The following is a 25623-nucleotide window of genomic DNA, read 5'->3' as shown; positions in this document are numbered from 1 at the left end:
GGAGGTCAGAACACCAGTCCCTCTGGAGTACTTGCTTCTTGGCCTGTGTTTATCTAGGCTTGCCATCTACTAAATACTACTATTAAGTGCAGAGAATCCAGCAATAAAGAAAACACTTATAATTCCCAGGTTTTGTTGGGTCTTGAATTAATTATAGTTGCATCTGAGTGATGGGGACATAAAAACTAAATCCCTGTTTCCAGTGGAGTAGATAAATAAATGAATAGCAGGTCAGTGCTCTGAAGAATGTTGTATGAGTTAGGGAGACAGGGGTGAAAGCCCACCTTTATACAGGGCAATTGGCTAAGCTGTGCTTGGCAAGGTGCCCTTAGACAAGACTTGAAGAAAGTGAGGAGCAAAACAGGAATGGGGAACCAACCAGAGCAAAAGCCCTGCGGCAGGAGTCTGGACATATTTAAGGATCCCAGGGAGGCCAGTGTTCCTGGAACAGCGTGAACAAGGCAGGAAGTCATGAAGATGAAGTCCTTCACAGGGGTAAACAGGACACTTAGGCCATAAAGGAACTGTCAGCCATTGCAAACACTTTGGCTCACTCTGTGAGAGGTGGAAGTTGTGGGAGGATTTTAAGTAGAGAAGTGAAATGGCCTAACATTTTTAAGGCTCAACTTGGATTTATCTATGGAAAATGAAAGCAGCAAGGTAAGTGAGGAGGCCATTGTAGTGGTACAAGTGTGCACCAGGCCTGTAGCAGGGGCAGTGGTTGATTGGACTCTGCTTTCTGTTAGAGGGAAGCCAACATCATACACTGATGAATTAGCCCTGCAGCATAAGAGGAAGAGGTGTCAGGGATGGCTTTGGGGATATAATTCTTTGTGTCTGCCTCCTCCCCTAAAGTGTACAGTGCAGATCTTCAGAACAAGTGAAGCCCACAAGCTAAAAGGCCTTAAGCCAGAGGTAACTGTTGGGGTAGTGAATACCAGAGCAGTAGAAAAGCCTCCTTGATAGGTCTCTTTCTCTTGGTGTCTGTATTCTTGCCTTACTGCGTATTCAGAGAACCAAAATGCAGCCCATCCCAGAGACTGTTATCACCCCCGATTTTAGCAGATGCACAGAAACATACTCCTACCTGGAGGAACAACGCTGAGAGTGTCTGAGGACACCGAGTCCTCCCTTGGCTAAGCACTGTGCTCTTGCCTCTTGGCACCAGAACCCCTTGTGTCCTGACCCCAGGCCTTCCCACCTGTCCTGCAACTGCCCCATGTTTGCACAGCGGCAGTCAGTTTAGAAACACTACTAGCAACTGTTGATTGAATAACTTGCTAAAACATTTTCAAAAGCATGTTGGCAATATTCTTCAAGAATCTTCATATTTTTGCGCCCTTCAACTTAGTAATTCCACACTTCTATAACTGTAAAGGAGTTAAATTGAAATACAATAAAAGCTGGGTGTCATGGTGCACATCTGTAATCCCAGCACTCTGAGAGACTGAGGCAGGCAGATGGCAACTTCCAGCCCAGCCTGGTCAATTTCGCAGCATAGTGAGATCCTGTCTCAAAATTTAAAATGAAAAGGTTTGGGTATATATATAGCTCAGTGTGAAGGCTCCAGGTTCAATCACTAGTACCATATTAAAAGAAAAAATAAAAGGAAAACTGGAGGAAGGGAGGGAGGGAAAGGGGGAGAAAAAAAGAAATATAATAAAACATTATGAGTCACACAAATTCTTTCTTTAAAAAGACAAACCACTTAACTATACAAGTGTTAAAGTAAAATATTTTGTCGGGTGTGGTGCCATACATCTATAATCTCAGTATTTGGGAGGCTGAGGCAGGAGGATCACCTCCAGTTTGAGGCCAGCCTGAGCTACATAGTGAGTTCAAGGCCAGCCTGAACTACATATGAAGACTGTGTCTCATGGGCCTGGAATTTAGCTCAGTGGTTCCACCGCCTACCTCGAAAGTGCAGGGTCCTGAGTTCGATCCCCAGTACAAAGACAAAAACAACAGAAAACATTATGTGGCTGCTAAAAATGTTCCATAATTTATAATGCAGCAAATGCTTAATATTTATATAGTTTTTCTATATTCTTCAAAATGTATTATCATTATATATTACCTTTAACAATTAGGCAAAAGTGCTCTAGTAAATACACAGTTCAAGGGCTGAGGGCATAGATCAGTAATAGAGCACATGGATAGCATATGAGGGGCCTTGGTCCAGTCCCTGCACCACAAAAAAATATATCAATAATTCTTGCCCTAAGTTGTGTCTTTCTGCATGGAGAGACCACCACAAATTCAGTTTTACCATGTACTGAAGTTACCTAGGTGGATAGTCAGTCCTCTAGAATCTACAGGCAGCATATTTACTTTGTGAGCCTTTGGCCCATTTCTGTTTCATCTTTCTCCTTGCCTTTTCTAAATGGCCTTTCCTATGATCAGTTAGCCTGGGTCCAGCACACAGGTATGAATGTTATTCCTAGGGGCTAAATCTACAATCTAAAGTCCACTCTAGTAACTTTGAAAGCTAGTGCAATAAAGGCAATAGGTCTATTTAGTATAGCTTCTTGCTATTTATGAAATAATGGTATTCCCAATAATTGTGTACATTTTAATGGGTTTCAAGAGATATGCTAATCTGTTGAAAGTATTCAGTCAGTACCATGTTTAACCTTCCCGCTGTTTCAGAACATGAGCTGTTTCTCTATCTTTAGTTATTATTTGATAATAATTAAATTTAAAATATTGTGTCAAATTATATATGTATAATCTGATCTATATTAGTGCATCTGTCATGGTCATGTATCCCTGCCCAGAAATCCAACAATGACTTCCATCACATGCTGTGCATTGTTTATTTAAAAGAAATCAGAGACAAGTAGTCTCAACTTTGTTTCCATAGCCCACATTGCCATTGTGGACCCTGGCTCTTTCCATCCTTTTGTTCTGCCAGCCATGGAGTTGGCTTTTCCTCCTTGAGTCTATTATTTTTGTGGTTGTAGGATAGCTGCTCTAACTGTAGACATGCTGAGTTCAGAATGGAAATAGGAGCAGGGACACAGCCTGGATGAATATGGGTCACTGTGTGTTTAAAACATGGGGTGCTAATGTGCTACTTCTGAAGGATGAGCTGTGTTCATGTCTCTCCCCTCTCCCCAGAATATAGCTGACATGGCTGTCCCATTCCTTCCTCAGGTCTCCAACCATCCGGGACATGGTGATCCGCTGCATTGCCCAGATGGTGAATTCCCAGGCAGCCAACATCCGCTCAGGCTGGAAGAACATCTTTGCTGTGTTCCACCAGGCGGCCGCTGATCACGATGGGAACATCGTGGAGCTGGCCTTTCAGACCACAGGCCACATTGTTAGTAAGTACCTCTGTTCCTTCCTGCAAGTGGCCACTTATTTTTTATCTATTTTACTACCTATACGGGCTTCCTTGCCTTACTTCTGCTGAGATATGATGTGACAGGCAGTGTTCTTAGAACTTGGCATATGTTCTTCACAACAACACTGTGAAGGACGTACAGTCAGTCCTCATTACTTGCAGGTTCCATATTTTTTAATCCACCAACTCATCAAAATATATATGTAACCCCAAAGTGACTACTTATGTGCTTTTTATAGTCATTTACCAACATGTGTGTATTAGTCACTTTTTGTCTCTGGAACAAAGTACCTAACACTTTCACCTTAAAGGAGGAGAAGCTTATTTGGCTTACAGTTTCCTTGAGTTCAGTTCATGGTTATCTGGCTCTGAGGTTAAAAAAAAAAAAAGCATGGTGGAAGGGGATGGTAGAGGCCAGCTGCTTACCCCATGGCAGCCAGGAACCAGAGAGAAGGGAAGAGGTCAAACAAGAATGTACCCTTCCAGGTCACCTGCCCAGTGACCTAACTTTTCCAATGAGGCCATACTTCCTTACAGCACATTCAACTATGAATCATTAATGGATTTATCCATTGATGAGTGTTTCACCCCATGATCTAATCACCTTCCAAAAGCCCCACTTCTAAACACATGAGACTTGAGAAACATTTTAGATTTAAACCTAATATCATGCATAAACAGAACAGCAAAAGAAATTAAATCACACATCTTAACTGAGGTGGAACAGGGGGACATTCTGACTTCTTGTTTCAGCTCTCATACCACAGAGAAGGGTCCTTCCTGCAGTCTTTTGAGTGCCACATTTTTTATGCTTTTTGTTGCTGATTTTGCTGTTTAAAATGGCCTCTAAGAATAGTGCTTGAATGTTGGCCAATGCTTCTGAGTACTGAAAGGCTGAGATGTGTCTTGTGGGGAAAGTACATGTGAGATGAGCTTCCTTCAGGCATACAGCCTGGTGCTGTTGCCAGTGAGTTCAGTGTTAATGCATCAGCAATATCCATTACATAAGGTGCCTTTGAAGAGCAGCACACCTACGACAAGGATACACATTGATCAGTTGATGAAAATGTGACCAGAGACTCATGGTAACTTCATAATTTTCCCTAAGACCCAAGGTTTAGTATTCTCTGATTCAGTGTTCACAGCAGCTGTAAAGAACATAACTACTAAAAATCAAAAAAAACCAACCCCATAATTTGTAAGAAAAACAACCTATATCATTTCTATTGTTTACCCCATTTTACCAAAGAGGAAACTGATGCACAGAAAAAGAACAACTTGTCCTAGATCACACAGCTGTAAAGTGGGAAGTCAGGATTGCACTTGGGCAGTACAGCTCAGAGTGTGTGAAGTGTCCTCCACCGTGGACTGACTGGGAGCCCCTGGTCCTGCTTTTGGTCATGTGATAGGCTACTCACTTGGTCTTCAGAAAAATTGCAAGGCACTGGGTCACCTCTGCACGTGGTTGGCACTCAAGAAATGTTGAATGAATGGATATTTGGACCTTGACATCATTGCTTGAACTCAGAAAGTCAGTTTCGCTTAAGGTATGCTCAGTGCATTCATTTCTGAATAACTGTCTTCGAAAATACTGACATGCTTTTCTTAGATTTCCACAAGGTAATTGTGTGTGTGTGTGTGTGTGTGTGTGTGTGTGTATGTGTGTTTCTCTATCTGTGTTTTAATACCCCTTTCTAAATCCTTGTCTTTATGTGCCTTGTGTTTCCCCAGCAAGTATTTTCCAGCACCATTTTCCTGCAGCCATCGATTCCTTTCAGGATGCGGTGAGGTGCTTATCAGAGTTTGCCTGCAATGCCGCTTTCCCGGACACCAGCATGGAGGCCATCCGGCTGATCCGCTTCTGTGGGAAATACGTCTCTGAGAGGCCTCGGGTGCGTTTGCCCCCTTACTCATGGGGTGGAGGGGAAAGGGCCGGCCGTGGGGCAAAAACCTTTGCTCCTAGAAAAGAGCTTCCTAGCCCATCTTTTAGAAATATGTCTTTGGCCTAAACTAGATGTTTATTTCAAATGCTGCCATTTCAGGTTATGCCTTTTTGTTATTTTGTATATATGAATTTATTTATTTTATTTATACTGAAGTTTTATACAGTATTCTAAAAATTGTTCTTGTAGAGGATAATAGTATTTTAGCTTTTGTATTTTGGCAAAGCTCAAGGAGCTAGGCCTTTCTTGTAAGAGAAAACAAACCTCCCTTTTAGGAAATGACATTATGGCTTTGTGACATGCCTAAGAAGCACATTTAAAAATCACCTTTTGGGGGGCCGGGGATTTAGCTCAGTGGTTCTGGTGCCTGCCTCGCAACCACAAGGTCCCAAGCTTGATCCCCAGTACCAAAAAACAAAATCACCTTTTGGGGCTGAATGTGTAGCTCAGTAGTAGAGAATGTGCTTAACATGCACAAGAATTTGGTTCCATCCCCAGCAACAACAGCCACCAAAAATATCACCCTTTGTTTTCTGCTGAAAAATGGGGTTTTCCTGTTTGTCTCATCTTTCTGAATTGCTTAGCTTAAATGACAGTTCCAAAACACTGAAATTAGGCAGAAACAAGTATGCCTAAACTATGATGGCATATACATACTTCTTCAATATTCTTTACAGAACTATAACCCTGTCTGATGCTGTATCTGTCTGGTCCCTACAAGAGCTCATTAAGATGTGATGACAATGAGAACTAACATTGATTAGCACTTAGTCCTTGTCAGGCACCATTCTAGATAGTTCCTGGGTGTTGATTTAGTCCCACGTCTAACCTATGAGATGATCAATTATATCCCATCCACAGGGAAGTCAACTAAAGTACAGAGAGAAATTGCCTAATGTTAGATAACCAGAGTTGGTAAAGAAATTCCAGTTGTATTTCAAGAGCAGTTACAAAACAGAGGGGTCAGAATTCAGAGATAGGGCAGATTGGAGTTTCATATCCAGAATGTGGAAAGTCTGCCAAATCTTACTGCATGACCTTGGGCAGTTTCCTTAAGCTCTTAGTAACCCAGTTAACTCATTTGTAAATGGGACCATTATCTCTACCTTCCTCTTGGGACTACTGTGAGAATTATTAATCCATATAAAGCACTTGTACAGTTCCTGGGCCATCACAAGCAGGTGGTATATAGTCATTGCTGTTACTACTTTTAAGTACTATGTGTTACAGTAACATTCCAGAAAATCTTAAGTATTGAGTCACCTTGGGTGTTTTGCTGACATCCTTTTACCTTCTTAACCTAACGCCTGCCACCCCCGGAACTCTTGTGATCTGCCCCACTAAGCATACTCTAAAACTCACAAAGACTCATGGGTTCATGTGGGGAAGCTTCTCCAGGGTCTTTTGCACAGGGAATTGTCTCGCCCTGTCTCTGTGGGATTTCCTGTTGTACCCGCTGAATGATGAATTGAGGAGAAGAAAACAGGTGGGGCCTCAGTCTTTGCTTAGCTCCTTTGTGGTTCTCTGAGCTGTGACTTTCATCGTAGGTGCTACAAGAATACACCAGTGATGATATGAATGTAGCTCCTGGCGACAGAGTCTGGGTCCGAGGCTGGTTCCCCATCTTATTTGAGCTCTCTCGCATCATTAACAGATGCAAGTTAGATGTGCGGACAAGGTAACCAGATCCCTAGTGTGGTGGCCTCTTAACATCACTGAAATGAGGCTCGTTCTCTTACTCCCTGACTCCATTCCCTCCCCAACCCATTCTCTCTTCTTTGCCTGACTTGTTTCCTCCAGAGGACTCACGGTCATGTTCGAGATCATGAAAAGCTATGGCCACACCTTTGAAAAGCACTGGTGGCAGGACCTGTTCAGAATCGTGTTTCGGATTTTTAACAATATGAAGCTTCCTGAACAACAGTCAGAGGTAGGTGATAATTACAGCACTGCCTCAACATGGACACGAAGGGGCTGGAGCCTGAGGTCTAAAGTATGGAAGTTGTTTTAAAATTACAGACACTCTTCTTGGCCCTCCTGTGCTAGTGTCAGCTGGTCCAGAGATGCTTCACATCTCGTGAAGAGGGAAAAGGAGTAAGTCTGGCCACTTGGCCCTCTGACTACCTGCCAGCTCAGCAGGCTCCTGGCTGGTGATTTTAGCTGTTGCTGGTGTAGACTTCCTGACGATCAGAGAGTGGGATGTCTCTGCCCGCTCAAGGGCTGGACTAAAGTTAGAGACAGAGATGCTGTTGCACCCAGGAGACTTTTTTTGCTACCTGTAGGTGTTTTTGTTATCTGTCCACTAGAGGTAAATGGGTGGGGAGAGAATATTCAATCTTAAGATTTTTAGCTTGGAGAGTAATTTTTTTACCATGCTTTTAGGAACACCCCAATATATACAGAAAAATTCTACTATCCAAAAACTAGAGTTAATATTTTTGGAAATTTCCAACTTTTACGTTGTTTAAATATGGTGAAATTATAGTGCAGAGCTTTCTAATCTTAAAATAGTTTTTCACTGGACATGGTAGTGCACATGTAATTGTAGCACATTGATTAGGAGGCTGAGGCAGGAAAATCATAAGTTTGTGCCCAGCCTGGACAACTTAGCAAGACCCTGTCTTAAAAAATGGGGTAGGGATGTATCCCAGTGCAGAGGCCTTGGATTCAGTGTCCAGTATGGCAATAAATGATTTTTTTGTAAATGAATACACATTCATTGCAGAAAAATCAGAAAATAGGGCTGGGGATTTAGCTCAGTGGTTTCGTGGCCTGCTGCGCAAGCTCAAGGACCCGAGTTCAATCCCCGACGCCAAAAAAAAAAAAAATCAGAAAACAGACAAAAACAAAGGAAAATTTCAAACATCCCTAGCCCCATCTTCCACGGGCAACCACTGTTAACTCCTTCAAGTGCCAATGAGTGACATTTTTTTCCCTTTTTACAAAACTGGAATTGCAGCATCCCTTTGTGTACTGCTTTTTAAACAATACGCAAGTATTTTTCCACACTAACTTTTCTTCTGCAGAGTTTTTAATGACTGCAAATTATTCCTGATTGTGGATGTTCCAGAGTCTACAGACATTTAGGTGATTTCAGTTTTGCTTTCTTGGGGTAGCTCTAAAGTGAACATTTTTTTGTTTTGGTACCAGGGATTGAACTCAGGACCTTGCGCTTGCAGGGCAGGCATTGGTACCACTGAGCTAAATCCTCGACCCTTCTAAAGTGAACATTTTTTGTAGCTACACTTTTCCTTGTGTTCTTCACTTCTTTTTGCTGCCCTGTTGGGTTGGGTTTGCCTGTTCCTGAATCTTTTTATACAGGCTTCTGAGTTGACTTCCAGATAGCTCTAGCCAGTTGCACTTCTGTCAGCAAAGCATGAGAATTCCTGTTTCTGCATACCCACTCCCGCTATTTGTATATTTTAATTGGTTCCATCACTGTTGACTTGATAGGCCAAAAACATCACACTAAAAGGTTTTTCTTGGTTGCTAGTGAGGTTGCAAACTTTCCCTCATTGATCATTTGTGTTTCTTCTCTTAGTAAATTGTTTCATATTCTTATCCTATTAGGTTGTTCACTTTTTTCCATTGATTTTTTTTTTTTTTGGTACCAGTGATCGAACTTAGGTCCTTGCGCTTGCACATTGATTTATTTGTAAATGTGTGAATAACATACATATATAAGTTCCAGTTGATTTTGCCTTGTTATTTTTATTTCTTTTTTAGTTTGGAAATATTTTAGCTTCTAAGTAACTAAATTTACCAGTTTTTTCCTTTCTAGCTTACACATCTGGAATCATGCTTAGCAACCCTTCTCATTCCCTAAATATCTCTGTATATTTCTCTGGTGATTTCATGGGTTTTTGGGGGGTTTTTTTGGTACTGGGGATTGAACTCGGGTCCTTGCAGTTGTGGGGCAGGTGGTGGAATCACTGAGCTAAATCCCCAGCCCTTCGTGGGTTTTTTTTGGTACCGGGGATCAAACTTGGGACCTTGCACTTGCGAGGCAGGTGGCGGAACCACTGAGCTAAATCCCCGGCCCATGGCATTGTTTTTAATATTTAAATTTTTGTTTTGTTTTGTTCCATTTTTTGGTACCAGGGATCGAACTCAGGACCTTGCACTTGCAAGACAGGCAGCAGCACCACTGAGCTAAATCCCTGCCCCTAATATTTAAATTTTTGAAGTGGGTGTTTAGCATAATTTCATGTTAATTCTGAATGACTTAATATTTTATCACATATAAATATGGTTCATTTAATGCCCACACTGTTGGACATTACATTGTATCTATATTTTTACTATACAAATGTCATTGTGGTAAACGTTTTTCTTCATAAACTTTTGCTCACAAATCTTTACTACTTTAGGATGGGTTCCTGGTAGGAGTGTTACTAAGTCGGTGGATGTGGACTATTAACACTTAGTGCCAAATTGTGTTCCTCTTGGCAAGCAGTTTGCCAATGGTGTACAGAAAAAGTTGTTTTTAAGAATTATCATTTTGTTTTTCCAGAAGTCTGAGTGGATGACGACAACCTGTAATCATGCACTTTATGCCATTTGTGATGTGTTTACCCAGTTTTATGAAGCTTTGAATGAAGTGCTTCTTTCTGACGTATTTGCACAGTTGCAGTGGTGTGTTAAGCAAGGTATTCTTTAAATCTTTAGGCATCATTTTTCTTACATAGTCTTAATAAGAGTTTAATTTTTTCTATGAAAGCATGAGTGTAAAACTAAAGAGTACATTATACAGTCTAAGTGGTGAAAATGTGTATTTTTAAATTTAATTAGATAAAACAAAACGAAAAAACAAGCCCAGTGTAGTGGCATGCATCTTTAATTTTAGCACTTGGGAGGCTGAGGCAGGAGGATTGCCATGAGTTCAAAGCCAGCCTGGATTACGCAGCAAAACCTTATCTCAACGAAAAAACAACAACAAAATTGGAACATAAAAACAACATTGCAAGGGCCGGAGATTTAGCTCAATGGTTTCGCCACCTGCTGCGCAAGCGCAAGAACCCAAGTTCCATCCCCAGTACAAAAAAACAACAACAACATTGCTTTTCAGTTTATAAAGTACTTCTTTAAGACAGAATGTATTTGTATTTTAAAAGATGTATTCTTGGGCCAAGGATGTGGTTCAGTGGTACCTCGCCTGCCTAGTATCCACAAGGTCCTGAGTTTGATCCCTGGTACCGCCAAAAAAAACCCCCCAAAATAAAAGATGTACTCTTGTGCATTATACCATCTACTTTTATATGTTTGAAATTTTGTCTAGTAAAATTTTTTTAAGTCTACTTTTGGAGTCAAAGCAATTGGCATTTTTTTATTGCAGTTAAGTGTTTATTTGGGGAGAGGGATAGGTAACTAGTGGAACAGATCTGGATTCCATAGAATTTTAGAATATGTGCTGCCGAAGTGAACACTGGATTCTATAGAATTTTGACTTAGAGCTAGGCTGAATTCAGTTATGTTTTTTAAAAAGTGACTCAGCTTTAAAATAAATGATGAAGGGCCGGAGATTTAGCTCAGTGGTTCTGCTGCCTGCCTCGCAATCCCACGGTCCTGAGTTTGATCCCCGGTACCAAAAATAAAAATTAAAAAATTAAATAAATGATGAAACAGCTAATGCTAGATGACAAAAATTGGAAATGTAGCAGGTGATTAAATTTTTAGAAACACTGGTCTAATATTTTACTTTTTCTGATATATGAGCCAGTTAAAGTAACAAAATGTTGACCCTCTTGTATCCTTAGCAATAAAACTATGATAAATCATTTTACCTCTTACTAACATACTTAAACCATAAAACTCTTACTGCCTTCTGTAGCCTTGCTTCCTTAATTAAAAGCCTATAAGTCCTTCCGCTGCAGTCTCCACCCCACAATAAAAAACATCTGGGCCCTGGTTGGTATCAAAACAATAGTTCAGGTTTAATGACAGTTACTCTTATTAATTCACAGATAATGAACAGTTGGCTCGATCAGGTACAAATTGCTTAGAAAACTTAGTAATATCCAATGGAGAGAAATTCAGTCCTGATGTCTGGGATGAAACGTGCACCTGTATGTTGGATATTTTCAAAACCACCATTCCCCATGTGTAAGTGTTGATGCTATTATGGTTATCGTTTATTTCATGTGCTAAGTAGATGTCTTAAAGTTCCTGGTTGCTTTTCGTGTTGATCATTTTCCTTTTCTTCTGTTCCCTTAAGTTTGCTGACATGGAGACCTGTAGGAATGGAGGAAGATTCATCAGAAAAACATTTGGTAGGGATTTTGTTTGTTTGTCTGGGCTTTTTTGTTACTGTTGTTGTTATTTTTTCTTACTATTCTAATAAAAGATCAGTCATCCTAGACAGCTTGTACTTATTTGGTGAGAAGTCAGTTAGAAGGTGTTGTAAGATCTAAGGAAATCTCTTTCTTCATGCAATAAAAAGTAGTTTGCCTTCTCTTTGTGTGCCTGTGCACACCTAATAGACCCCATACAATTGAAACGAGGGACCACTTGGTGCACAACATATTAACACTGTATTTTTACACACTTAATATTCTTTGTGAAAAGCCTTTTCAATGGCTGCACAATTATTGTAATTTCTTTAACTCTCCCTAGGAGGGAGTCTTAGGCCACTTCTAGTATTTCACTGTTATAAATAGCACCTCATTGCCGGCTGTCCTTCCTGTTGCCCTCCTAGGTTAACAGTATTCTCTCCACCACTGGAAATGCTTCTTTATTTTTTGTGTGAGGCCACATAAAGAAATCTTACATTCAAATCTCACTTTAGAAGACTTTAGTTTACTGGGCAGTGGGGGAGGGAGGGAGGCATAGGGGCTGAATTATGATCTTGTATTCCCAAATAACTCTTAAGACTGGTAGATTTTAAAGGACATTTGGGATTCAACAACTTAAAAGTGAAGCACATTATTTAAATATTTTGTTATTTAAATCTTTAGCTGTCAATTAAAAAGAAAAAACCTAGCTACTCTACTTTTTTGTACTGGCAATTGAACCCAGGATACTATACCCATGGGCTACATCCCCGGCCCTTTTAAAATTTTTATTTTTGAACAGGGTCTCCCTGAGCTGCCCAAGTTGAATTCAAACTTTTCCATCCTTCTGTCTCAGCCTCCTGAGTAGCTAGAATTACAGGCATGCAACACCAGGCCCAGCACTCCTGATTTACTTTTGAACTTAATCCTGTAAAAAATTGTTACACTCATTGTTACATTATAATGTGTAGAGAAATGCCTTGAGTTTTTATAGGAAGATGTGAAATTTTAATGGGGAAGGGCATAATTGAAACCAGCCCCCCACATACACCATGTGTGTAACTTTTGAGAAATCCATTTTACTTAGCTGAACAAGGAACTGAAATTCCAGCTGAGCCAGCTTTGGTAAAAGTCACGTCTCTTCCCAGGCACCCAGTTACAGATGAAGAGCAGTGACCTTTTGTTTCTCTCTGGTCTATACTTAGGATGTGGACCTGGACCGCCAGTCTCTGAGCAGCATAGATAAAAATGCCTCGGAGAGGGGCCAGAGCCAGCTCTCCAACCCCACTGATGACAGCTGGAAGGGTAGACCATATGCAAGTAAGGCTACTTTTATTCTCAGTTTGTTTTCATTTGTTTGCTATTTATTAGGTTACACGTTTTCATGATACAAATGTTCAGAAGGCACCAAAGGGTGAACAGGATGCACCTTTTTACCCCACTGTGCCTCATTCTGCCTGTGCCTTTCCTCTGTGAGCAATGTTGCTGGTTTCTCAAGTGCTTCCCTGGAGCCATCTTATCCCTGTGCCAGCAAATACACATACATGTACTATTTCATTTATGGTATCAACCTTCTGCTATTACAAGCAGTACTGCTCTGTATAACAATACATATGTCATTGGTTGCTTTATTTTATTTTTTTTGGTACCAGGGATCGAACTCAGGTCCTTGCGCTTGCACAGCAGGTGGCAAAACCACTGGGCTAAATTCCCAGCCCTTTGGTTACTTTATTTAGGAAATTTCTAGAAATCAAGTTTTAGGGTCAGGGAATAGGAGGGTTTGCCATTTGACAGATACTTCCAGATTTCCATCCATTAGGTTGTACCTGTTTACATGATCTTTGGCAACACCTAGATGAAATTTTGTGTCTCTGAGGTAATTTTAATTTGCAATTTTTTAATTTTTTTTTTTTTTTTTTTTTTTTGGTAACAGGGATCGAACGTGGGTCCTTGCGCTTTTGAGGCAGGCGCCAGAACCACTGAGCTAAATCCCTGGCCAAATTTTTTTTGAGACAGGATCTCACTATGTTATTCAGACCGTCCTTAAACTCATTATGTAGCCCAGGCTGGCCTCAAATTAAATGGCAGTCCTCTTGCCTCAGCCTCCCGGGTTCTGGGATTACAGGCATGCTGCCACCACACCCAGCTAATTTGCAGATTTCTAATTATGATTGAAATTCTGTTCAAGAACACTTTTATTTTCTATGAACTCTTGTTAATCTTTGCTCATGTGTAGTGATTATTGATCCTTTTCTTATTGGTTTGGAGGAAAGAAATCCTTTTTCTAGATAGAAGTTTCAAATTACTTTCAACAGTTTGCCAGTTTGTCTCAATGCTGCTAGTGGTGTGTTTTATCTTTTTCTTTTTTTTTTTTTTTTTTTAGTTTCTGGGGATCGAACCCAAGGCGTCATACATGCTAGGCAAGCACTCTACCACTGAGCCCTCCTGTCTCTGATTTTTGAAAATAGGCTTAACATGGGCCAGGAATTTAGCTCAGTGGTGCTGTCACCTGCCTCGAAAGTGCAAGGTCCTAAGTTGGATCCCTGGTACCAAAAAAAAACCAGGCTTAACAGTTGTAATATGGCAGCCACTATAGTTTATTTCATGTGTAGGGTCTCTTTTAATCCTTACAGTAGTCTTCAAGAGATTCTGTTTTACCTTTGAGCAAACAGGGCTTAGTCACATGATACAGCGTGCCAGAATGTAATAGAGTTGGGATCTGACAAGCTTTTGGCAGAGTGAGGAGTCAGAACCTGTAAAGTGTTACTCTACTCTTTTTTTTTTTTTTTTTTGTGCCGGGGATTGAAGTCAGGACCTTGTGCTTGCGAAGCAGGCAGTGGAACCACTGAGCTAAATACCCAGCCCTCCTCTGCTCTTTTTAAACTTGCGGGCTGCAGTTTTTTGCCTGGATAGCAGCCCCATACACCATCCTCAACATCCAAGCTGTGGGCATTAACAGCTGAAGCAGCACAATGGAAAAAGCAGTATGTGATCAGCGTTATCTTTTGAAGGAATAGAAGAGTCACCCTTGAAAACCATTTAAAAGGCACCATGTGGGGTCTGGCACACTGTCCTTCAGCAACTGCTGCACAGCCAGTTCTCTCCAGTGGCTGGTGATAGGATCATGTCTGTTTCTCCTTCAGCTCTAGATAAAGTGGTTAGTTAGGGGAGGGGGAGCATGCATTTCCTTCAGTGGATCCACGCTCAGTGCAGCAACATATCTACATGCTAACCGGTGCCTGGACTCAAGCTCATCCCTCTGCCACAGGGAACAATGAATTTTGTTTCTCTCACTCTCCCAGCTCAGCCTCCCTTCTGAGCATGAGCTCAAGCAGGCAAAACTTTGCATTATTAATATGTCATTTTCTTTCTTTTTAACATGTACATCTTCACTGTATTTTTCAAAAGTTAAAGCTCCCTTTTCCTTCTTTTTTTTTTTTTTTCTTTTGTGCTGGGGATTGAACCCAGGGGCTTGTGCATGCTGGATAAACACTGTACTGCTGAGCTACATCTCCAGCCCCTCAAAAGCTAAAACATTTTGCATGAATTGTTATATGTTTATATAATTTCACTACCGTCAAAAACTTAAAGATAATTTGACCTTATAGTCAGTTTGACAACCAAAACTTGTGAGGTGCTTGACATGGCCAACACTTGAGCCCGAAGCTATTGAGAACACAGAGATAGATGGAGTCAGAATCTAGTCACCAGGCAGAAACTGTATCAGCAGGGCAGATTCAGTATAAAAATTATTAGTGGGACATAGTGGTACATGCCTGTAATCCTAGCTACTGAGGAGGCTGAAGCAGGATTGCCTTGGGTTCAAGGCCAGCCTGAACTACACAGTGAGACCCTCTCTCAGAAAGTGCAGAGAGCAGTTCCTACTTTTGGGTTACACAGAAAATGTTTAATCAGTGATCCAAAAATAAAGAACTTAAAAGAACTATTCCTGCATCCATGCAAAATGGAGATCCTAGCCTCCTCAGGGAGAAACTGAACCCCCCTCCATGATTAGGGAAGTCCAGAGGTAGTCCACAAGAGTGGCCTATGGAGTGACAGAAACTTGCTGGAGGGCCAGGGATATAGCTCAGTGGTACAGCACTTGCTGGAAGCGCAAGGCCTTGAGTTCAATTCCCGATACCAAAAAAAGAAACTTGCTGGAGGCCTCAAGACCTGTAGAGCTAATTATCTCTCCTTCAGGTCTTTGCTCAGATATCAGATCTTTAGAAATACATTTAAATTTGGAATTCAACCTAAGACTTCCTTTCTCTGTCTTACATCATCATCATTTGACATACTGTGTCTTACACTTAAATCTTTCCTACTGTTGGCCAGCTCCATGGGAGCAGGGGTGTATTGCTCAATTTATTCTTTGCTATGCTACCACACCAAGGGTCACGTCAGGCACAGGGTAGGAGCTCAGTGAACATTTACTCAATATTGGCTGAATCATTATTAGGGTTAATCTTTATCATCTAATATAGATCAGAAACTGTTTGCCAGCCTCCTCATCAAGTGTGTGGTCCAGCTGGAATTGATACAGACCATTGACAGCATTGTGTTCTATCCTGCGACCAGCAAAAAGGAGGATGCAGAACACATGGTTGCTGCCCAGGTAATGACAGCAGGCCTGGGGATGGGGGAAGAGGGGACATCCTTGTCCACTGGGATTTGGCCAGGAAGCTGTAGTGTGCTGGAGCCAGCTCCATCTGGGTGCCTAGAACCCAGCATGCTGATCTCTTTCCAGCTCCATATTTTAGAATATCACGTTGGTCACTTGAAATTGGCCACAATGGATGGAACTTTTTATTTCCCAAAAGCTAGCTTTGCAGCATCCCACTACCTAGGAGCTCAGATGCCATCCCCTACCTAGGCACTGAAGAGAAGCTGTTAGCACAGGGATTAGTTTTGTATGTATAGCTGTCTATAAACAAGGGATTCTTGAAACATACAGGATGACCATCTGGAAGGTGAACAGTAACCTTACACTGTAGGTTGAAAACTTCACTGCCACAGGGGCTGACAGACCCTGTGAATGAGTGAGGTAGTGTGGGTGGGAACTGTGGTCAGCCACCTCCCAGACCCTCTATGCTGCCGTCCAAGGGTAATTACTGCTGAAAAGCTACATCTGTACACCCAAGTCTGCCCTTTTGTTTTGTTTTGTTAAAGAGTAGGAAAACTTTATTGAAAGAGAACTCCTCAGAGACAGGAGGGGGCACAAAAGTGGGTTGCCAAAGAGCCCACTTCTCAAAGGAAGTTTTATACAGCAAAATCACAAAGTGGGTGCAACATAGGTCAAAACTATAATCAACCAATAAGATTACAAGTATGGTTGCTTAGCTAATATTGATCCATTGAGGAAGCAGGCCATATATCAAGTGTACATGGAAAGAACAAAGACCTTTCAGAAGGGGTAGATCAGAGGGTCTTGGACACCCACAAGGGTGCTTGTTGTCTAGCTCGACTGTATTGAACCAGGTGGTACCAATTATCTTATCCCCTGGGGCAGTATGTAGCCCTGGTCATACTGTCTTTTTCTTGAGGCCTAGCCTCCAACAGATGTGCCTTGGGCCACAATTGTAATGTGTTCTCATCCTCTGCATTGACTCTCTCGAGGGCCTAGCCCTGTCAGACTGTCTGTAATATTTCTACTTAGCTTTGCTGTCTATAATATTTCCCCCTCTGAAGAAGTACCCCTAACTGCTGTGAGGGGAGAAGGGGTGATGACCATTCTTGGTACTTCTGGCTTCAGGGGTTCATAGTTATAATTAGAATCCAGAGATACTCTCCAGACGGTCTGTCTATAGGCCTTCAATAAACACCAGGCATTCTTGTCTTGGGTAGGCTTATAGTTTTAAGTTTGGAGGAGACAAGGCCAAAGAAACAGTTAAGTATCCATGGGCCAAATAATAAGAGCAACAAGACTATTATTAATACAACCAACAAATGTTTCCACCAGCAAGATCCAGTAATAGCCTCCCACAAAGAGGGTAAGAAGATCCAGGGAATTTCAGAATCCGATGTAGTATTAACCTGTCATTTAATATCTTAAACAACCATCAAGATATTAGCAGAAGGATCATGTACACACAACATTCAGCTTTTCCAGTTGCACAAGTACCCCCTTGTACTGCTGTTAGAATGTCTAATGCCATCCGATTTTGGAGAACAGCTTGCCTCATTAATTTTACTTCATTTAGGAGAGAGGAAGAGTTGCTGGCCTATTGCCTTTTAACTGGCAGTTGGAGTCCGTGATTTATTAATAGTCATGTATAGTTCCTAAATATAAACTAGATTTCAAAAAAGATAAATTCACATTTTTGTTGGTATCAAAGTCCACTAAGGGACACTCTAAACATTACTTTTCCCTAGAGCTGCAGTCTAAGATAAGATAACAAACCACAATAGTTAAAACAAGTCAAACAGGTCAAGCAAGGAACATCAGTAAATTCAACAACTACTAAGTCCAAATTGCAGCATGTACAAAACAGATACACAAGACCTTGCCTGCAAAAGTAAAATGTCCCATCAAAGAAACATCATAATCTTCCCATGTTCTTGAATTAAATTTATCACCATTTTATCAAAAAAAACCCAATGCTCAAAAACGACAAGGCACAAAAATTCAAGGCATAAGCAATTGAAAAAGAAGGATAACAATCTCTGATTACCTAAATAAGTCACAAACAAGAATCCATGAAACAAAAGGAAACTCTTTACCTCCTTCCAATTATCTCACTGGGGCCTCCAAATGATACAGAGGAAATAAATGTAACTCTCAAACTGCTAGATATCAGATATGCCAAGTTCATTTTCCCAAAATCAAAGAATGAATTCTAAGGAACAGCAGAGGTTAAGAGTAGGAAAACTTATTGAGAGAGATAGGGGGCTCCTGACAGACAGGAGGGGACCTGAAAGTAGATTGCCCTGTTTTGTTTTTAAGTATTCAGTTTTGTAGTTTCAGTATATTTACAAAGTACAAACGTTGCAACTGTTTGATTCGAGAATACTTTTGAGTACTGTAAAAGGGAAATTCTGTGATCATTAGCAGTGACTCCCCGTTACCCGCTTCTAGGCCCTAGCAACCACCAATCTACTTCCTGTCTCTGTGGATTTATCTGTTCTGTATATTTCATTTAAACAGAATTAGGCAATATGTGAGCTTTAGTTGTCTGCCTTCTTTAATTTAGCACGTTTTCTGGATTCATCCCTGTTATATCATGTATCAGAACTTCGTTCTTTTCATGTCTGACTGAATAACACTACTGTGTAAAATATCACATTGTGTTTATATACTTATAAGCTGGTGGGCATTTGGGTTTTTTCCTCTTTTTGACTGTTACGAACAATACTGTTAATGAATATTTGTGTACAAGTTTTCTTGTGAACATTTGTGTACATCTTCACAGTGGACTTGCTTGGTCATGTTTTAACTCTTTACCTTTTTGAGAAATTGCCAAACTTTGGAAAACTTTACTTTCCAAGGTAGCTGCACCATTTTACATTCCCACCAAGGGTGCACAGAGATTCTAGTTTTTCCACATCCTCACTAGTGGTTATTGTTGCTCTTTTTATTATAATTCCTACTGTACCATCCTAGTGGTTATGAAATGACTATCTCATTTGGCTTTGATTTCTGTTTCCTAATGATTAATGGTATTGAGCATCCTTTGTGTTTACTAGTCATTTTTTTTTCATTTGTTTTTGTTGTACCAGGGATTGAATCCAGGACTTTCACATTGAGCTACATTCCCAGCCCTTTTGATTTTTTATTTTGAGACAGGGTCTCCCTGAGTTGCTAAATTGTCCATACTGGGCTCAAACTTGTAATCCTTGTTGGATGTGGTAGCACATGGCTATAACCCCAGCCCTTGGGAGGCTGACGCAAGAGGATCTCTGCAAATTCGAGGCCAGTCTAGGCTACATAGTGATTTTAAGGCCAGCCTGGACTACATAGCAAGAGTCTGTCTCAAAAAACAAAAATCTTGGGCTGGGGATTTAGCTCAGTGGCACCGTGACTGCCTGGCAGGCACAAGGTCCTGAGTTCAATTCCCGGTACCAGGAAAAAACTTAGTGGTCCTCCTGCCTCAGTTTCCTAGAGTAGTGGGATTACAGGAATGTACCACTAGGTTCAGCTGGTCATTTCTATGTCTTTGAAAATGTCTACTCAAATCCTTTGCCCATTTTTAAGCTGCCACTCATCTCTTGTTGAATTTTGAGATTTTTATATATGCTACATATCATCAGATACATGATTTGCAGCTGTTTTCTCCCTTTATTTTCAGTTTCTTGATGGTGTCCTTTGAAACACAAAAATCTTCTAATGTTATCTATTTTCCTTGAATCCCTTACGCTTTTGGTGTCAAATCTAAGAAAGCATTACTTAATTTATAGTCATAAAAATTTAGGCTTATGTCATAAGAGTGTTATAATTTGGGGTCTTTTAGGTCTTTCCATCCATTTTTATTTATGATGAGAGGTAGAGGTCCATCATCTTTCTTTATATCCTGTTGTCCCAAACCATTTGTTGCAAAGTCTGTTCTTTCCCTGGCGAATTTTCCTGGCACTTTTGTTGGAAATCGCTGGACCATAAATACAAGGGCTTACTTCTGGACTTTCCATTTTATTCCATTGATAAATGTTTGGTTTTGTACCTGTACCACACTGTTCTGATTATTACAGATTTTAGTTAAGCTTTGGGAATCAGGAAGTGTGAGCCCTCCAATCTTGGGCCTCTTTTTCAAGATTGCTTTGGCACTACTGTATTGGTTCCATGTCCAGTTGAATGTCACATCAGCTTGTCAGTTTCTGTAGTGAAATGAGCCAGGGTCTTGATACGGATAGCATTGAATTTACAGAGCAATTTGGAAAGCAATATGGTCATACCTTCTGTGACCTTTGGCTTATAAGGAGGATAGATCCAGTCCCAGAACTGTCCAGGCATATAGATCTCTAATTGTGTCTCAGATCTTAGGCAACATGTTCAATAAAATTTTCAGTCATTTCATACATGTTTTAAAGGTGTTTAGAGGGAGAAGTCCCTGATTGAAGCTCCAAGATGCCACTTGGGCTCTGCTTATCAATTTCATCCTTTCAGTTATTATACTCATACCTTTTATCGTATTAATTACATATTCCTGATTTTTAATTTCTTTTTAAAATAGAAGAATGCAATTCTATAGTGAAATATTAGGAGGTACACATTGGTTACACAATGAAGGCAGCACTAACAAAACCAAAACTTTGGCCAGCGTAAGCCACCGTCACACAGCAGCTCAGGATATGCCTTCACCCGCCAGTGCAAAGTCTGTGTGGAAATGGGTTCAGGGCACTGGAACATGTTTTATAGAGAGGACAACCTTTGGAGAGTCAGGACTGCCTCTACCACATCTATGGCCAAAACTGTTCTATCACCTTTTAGAGCTCCTGTCTATTCTCTGTCCTCCAGCAAGACACACTGGATGCAGATATCCACATTGAGACAGAGGATCAGGGCATGTACAAGTACATGTCTTCCCAGCACCTCTTCAAGCTGCTGGACTGCCTGCAGGAATCCCATTCATTCTCAAAGGCCTTCAACTCCAATTATGAGCAGCGGACCGTCCTGTGGCGGGCAGGTAAGGCCATAGAGCAGATAGGCTTGCTGGCCACACTGGCTCCTGTCCTAAACATTAAAGTCTTTGGGAAATTCCTATTTCAAACATAATTGAAACAGCTTCCTGTGTATTTTGATACTTGTTGCTGGATTTCATCCTAATGCCAGGAACATTGCCTCGCATACAATAGAGTCTCAGAAAGTATTTGATGAAAATTGGAGAATTGAATTTATCTTGCAAGTCTTGAAATTTTATATTAAATGTTAAATATGATGATACAAGCTGGTCGTGGTGGTAAACGCCTATAATTCCAGCCCTTGGTGTCAGGTAAAAAAAAGCCGAAAACCAAGACCAGACCAGGCCACAACAAGCATTTATTGCAGGGACGATCTGCCAGGCTGTCTCTGAACAAAGAGACAAAAGCAGTATGGCCAGGGCAGGGAGCGCTTCTTATAGGAGCTGGGGTGGGGTTAACTGAGGTAGTGGCTAGGGACTGGAGGAGCCTGTGATATCACTAGTTGCTAGGAGGAGAGCAAGTATTAGGTTACTCTTCTGGGGGGAATTAGGGGCATGTTGGGAAGAAGGAAGCTATTATATACATCAGCCACCCTAAATCGGAGGGAAATCTATCATTTGGGAGGCCAAGGTAGGTGGATCATTGAGAGTTCGAAGCCAGCCTGGGCTCCATAGTGAGCTCAAGGCCAGCATGAACTACATAGGGGAGACCCTGTCTCAAAACAACAGCCAGAAAAAAAAAAAATGGTGATATAAAAAGTGTGATAGTCTTGAGAAACAGAAGTATTCATACATTTTTCTGAGGCTTTACAAATTCTCTCCCATTCCTGCCTCTAAAACAAACACATAACTCCTGGAGTAAATACATATATTTTTTCCAGATGTAGTGGTGAGATTCTTACTATTTTGAACTTTGAATAAAAGTGGTACTTTATATAACTTTTGTATTATCATTATTTTAATCTTCTCCCCAAATGCCTGTTTTAGCAAGGTCCAAGTTCGATCCCTGGTACCAAAAAAAAGGAAAACCAAATGCCTGTTTTAATCTCTAATGAAAAACTATCATTTTTCTCTATGGCTTTAAAATACCCAGATGTTTTACATCTTTACCTATAACAAGATTTTGCTTAGGAAAGTGTTTTGCACATATCTGGCTGGTAAGAACTATTTTGTTTTAAAAACTATTTTTATATGTACTTTTTTTTTTGGTTTTGTTTTGCTTTATTTTTTGGTACCGGGGATTGAACTCGGGTCCTTGTGCTTTCGAGGCAGGCGGTGGAACCACTGAGCTAAATCCCCGGCCCTATATTTACTTTTTGAGGGGGAAAAAAGACCCTTGTGACTTAGAAAAATGCTAAAATTCTTAGGAGCTGTTACATTTGAGAAGAGGCAGTTAATGGCTTTACTGGCCAACAAGCAAGTCTGGATGGAGCAGTCAGGACTTCTGTACAGTGAATGACGTCCAGAGAACCATGACTGCCTCTGTGTAGTATTGCATAGCTTGTTAAAGCTGTGAGGTGGTTCAGTGCTTCCTGAACTAGATGACTCATTACCTTACCGTTTCTCAGCATCCTCCTGACTGTGTTCTACTTATTGACTTTCTGATCTCCAGGTTTTAAGGGCAAGTCTAAACCCAATCTTCTCAAACAAGAAACCAGCAGCCTGGCCTGTTGTTTGAGGATCCTGTTTCGAATGTATGTTGATGAGAATCGCAGGGATTCCTGGGATGAAATACAACAGCGACTTTTAATGTAAGATTGCTTTCCTGTTGAATATACTATCTCTCATACACAAAACATCGCAACAATACTGTGAATTGAAAAGAGTAGGAAAGGGCCGGGGATTTAGCTCCGTGGTTTCACTGCCTGCTGCGCAAGTGCAAGAACCTGAGTTTGATCACCGGTACCAAAAAAAAAAAAGAAAAGAGTAGGAGAAAATTACCTCCGCCAACTGTTTTCCTTTTGTGTGGTGATGCCTCCTCCATTTCACTGTTTTTGTTCTGTGGTGCTGAATTGGGCCCAAGGCCTCCGCAATGAGCTACATCTTCTGCCTTCCCCCCTGTCCTTTTCTTTTGAGGTATGGTTTCACTAAGTAGTCAAGGCTAGGCTCAAACTTATGACCCTCCTGTCTCAGCTTCCTAAATGCTAGGATTACAGCAGGTGCTACCATACCTGACCATCTCACTGTTCTTAGTGCTTTGAAGAAGGAATGCAGGGTCTTGCTCATGTCACTCCTGAGTCCCTCAGGCACAGAAACATGGGTAGTGAAAAGTACTCTGACCCCAGAGTCCTTGGGCTGGAGTGAGATGCTGGAGCCTTGTAGCCCTGGGTAGGTCACCATCCCACTTGGGACCAGGTCCTCTTTAAAACTGCAGTTACCTCTGATGCCCATCATTCTTTCTTTCCCAGAAGAATGAATTGGAATCACATGGATTCCAGGGTATGTCCAAGTCAGGTATGTGGAAATGTGTCAGGCCAGGGATTTAGCTCAGTGTCTCTGGTCCTGAGTTCAATCCCCGGTACCAAAATAAAAAGAAATGTGTTAGTGGGGAGACAGTGGGACACCAGCAAGAAAGTCCCAGATTGAAAAGTAGATCTCTGCCACTTGCTTCCTGGGCATCAGCAAAATGCTGATGTCTGCCTGTATTCCCAGTTACTTGGGAGGCTGAGATAAGAGAATCACAAGTTCAAGCCCAGCCTAGGCAACTTAATGACTTAGTGAGACCATCTCTCAAAATAAAAAAGCACTGGAGGGCTGAGGATTTAGCTCAGTGGTTCTGCCTCCTGCCTCACAAGCGGAAGGTCCTGAGTTCAATACCCAGTACCAAAAAAAAAAGAACTGAAGATTAGTGTGCAGGGCCCAGTTTCAATCTCTAGTAATACACACACACACACACACACACACACGCACACATAGATAATGATATCTGAGCTTTTTTTTTTTTTTTGGTTCCTAATGTTCAGGAAGCTGAGGCAGGAGGGTCACAAGTTTGAACTACAATGCTAGCCACCTCCTTTTACCTCCCTTTACTCCTTTAAGATTTAAAATAGTAACATGCAATACTGGCACCCATGTAGTAAGGCCCACAATTCGCCGTGGCTGGTGGGAGTGTACAGTGACATGATCTTTCTGGAAAGCAGGTAGAATTATATACCAGGAGCCCTAAAATGTTAACTCTCCTTGAGTCAGTAATTCCATTTATGAAATGTAAAGAAAATATCTTAGAGGGCCAGGGATTTAGCTCAGTGGTGCTGCTACCTGCCTCACAAGCGCAAGGACCTGAGTTCAATCCCCGGGACCAAAAAAAAAAAAAAGAAAAGCATTTGAACAGTTTAACTGTAGCTTGGATAACTATGTTACATCTTATGATGGAATATTTACAGACATTAAAAAAGAACTTTTGTTGGGCCGGGGGTTTAGCTCAGGGGTTTCACTGCCTGCTGTGCAAGCGCGAAGACCCGAGTTCAATCCCTGGTACCAAAAAAAAAAAAAAGAACTTTTGTTGTGAGGAATAATGGTATATATTTATAATCTCAGCACTTGGAAAGCTGAGGCAAATTCAGGCCAAATTCAGGGGAAGCCTGGGCTACATAGTGAGGCTCTGTCTCAAAACAGGAAAAAAGCAATTCTATGTGATTGTAAGGAAAGAATAATAACTATAAAAAATAAGTTCTTTTTGTGTTTATTGTGCTATAGATATTGAGCCTAGCCTTAGCCATGTGCCAAGCCTGAGCAAAGCTATATTTATTTCATTGGCTCTTCACATCAACTCTTTGACTTTGGTAGTTATTTATCCCTGTTGTATAGCTGAAGAAACTAGAGCTCAGTGATTTGCTGAAGACTCCACAGCCAGGCTAGGTGCTCAGTGTATAATCATTGTAAGAAACAGTAGTACCAGATCCGGGCATGATGGCACACAGAGTAATCTCAGTACGCTGGAAGACTGAGTCAGGAGGATCACAAGTTCAAGGCCAGTCTGGGCTACATAGTGAATTCAAGGCCAACCTGAGCTGCCTACCAAGATCCTGTCTCAAAAAGCAAGAAAAAAATCATTAGTTCCCCACCAGATATGAAATGCTAATCCATACGGTATTCCCCTCTCTTAATTCTAGTGTGTGCAGTGAAGCTCTTGCCTATTTCATCACAGTGAATTCTGAAAGCCATCGGGAGGCCTGGACGAGTCTCCTGTTGTTACTTCTAACCAAAACCCTCAAAATAGATGATGAAAAGGTATGAACAAGTAACCTGTGATGTCTCCTCTAGGACATGAAGTTTGAGGGCTGTTCACTCAATTTTTGAAGCAACTGTTTTTGGATTTTCTCAAGGATGGTCATATAACTAGCACATTCTAGATGCATTGGAGAGAAGTTAATTCATTGCAAACAACAGGTGACTTGAGATAGTAGGACCTTTTCTCTGGAAGAACACCAGTGGAGGCCGAAGGAGAAGCC

General features: G+C 41.1%; 1 protein-coding gene across 1 annotated transcript in view; it reads left to right on the top strand.

Moving 5' to 3' along the window:
- The window catches only part of Arfgef2 (ARF guanine nucleotide exchange factor 2), an 88628-nt gene that overhangs the window by 62224 nt on the left and 781 nt on the right, over positions 1–25623 (top strand). Inside the window, exons 27-38 of the mRNA XM_004858084.3 lie at positions 3157–3329; positions 5081–5241; positions 6840–6970; positions 7093–7222; positions 9806–9941; positions 11256–11394; positions 11507–11561; positions 12767–12881; positions 16046–16176; positions 21010–21178; positions 22785–22923; positions 25285–25402. Of these exons, the coding sequence (XP_004858141.1) occupies positions 3157–3329; positions 5081–5241; positions 6840–6970; positions 7093–7222; positions 9806–9941; positions 11256–11394; positions 11507–11561; positions 12767–12881; positions 16046–16176; positions 21010–21178; positions 22785–22923; positions 25285–25402 (1597 nt within the window). The remainder of the gene's footprint in view (positions 1–3156; positions 3330–5080; positions 5242–6839; positions 6971–7092; positions 7223–9805; positions 9942–11255; positions 11395–11506; positions 11562–12766; positions 12882–16045; positions 16177–21009; positions 21179–22784; positions 22924–25284; positions 25403–25623) is intronic.

The sequence above is a fragment of the Heterocephalus glaber genome, unplaced genomic scaffold (assembly GCF_053883595.1).
Source record: "Heterocephalus glaber isolate CG9 unplaced genomic scaffold, H.glaber_assembly_v1.0 deba00001673, whole genome shotgun sequence".
Classification (NCBI taxonomy): domain Eukaryota; kingdom Metazoa; phylum Chordata; class Mammalia; order Rodentia; family Bathyergidae; genus Heterocephalus; species Heterocephalus glaber.
This window is presented reverse-complemented; position numbering and strand designations above follow the sequence as displayed.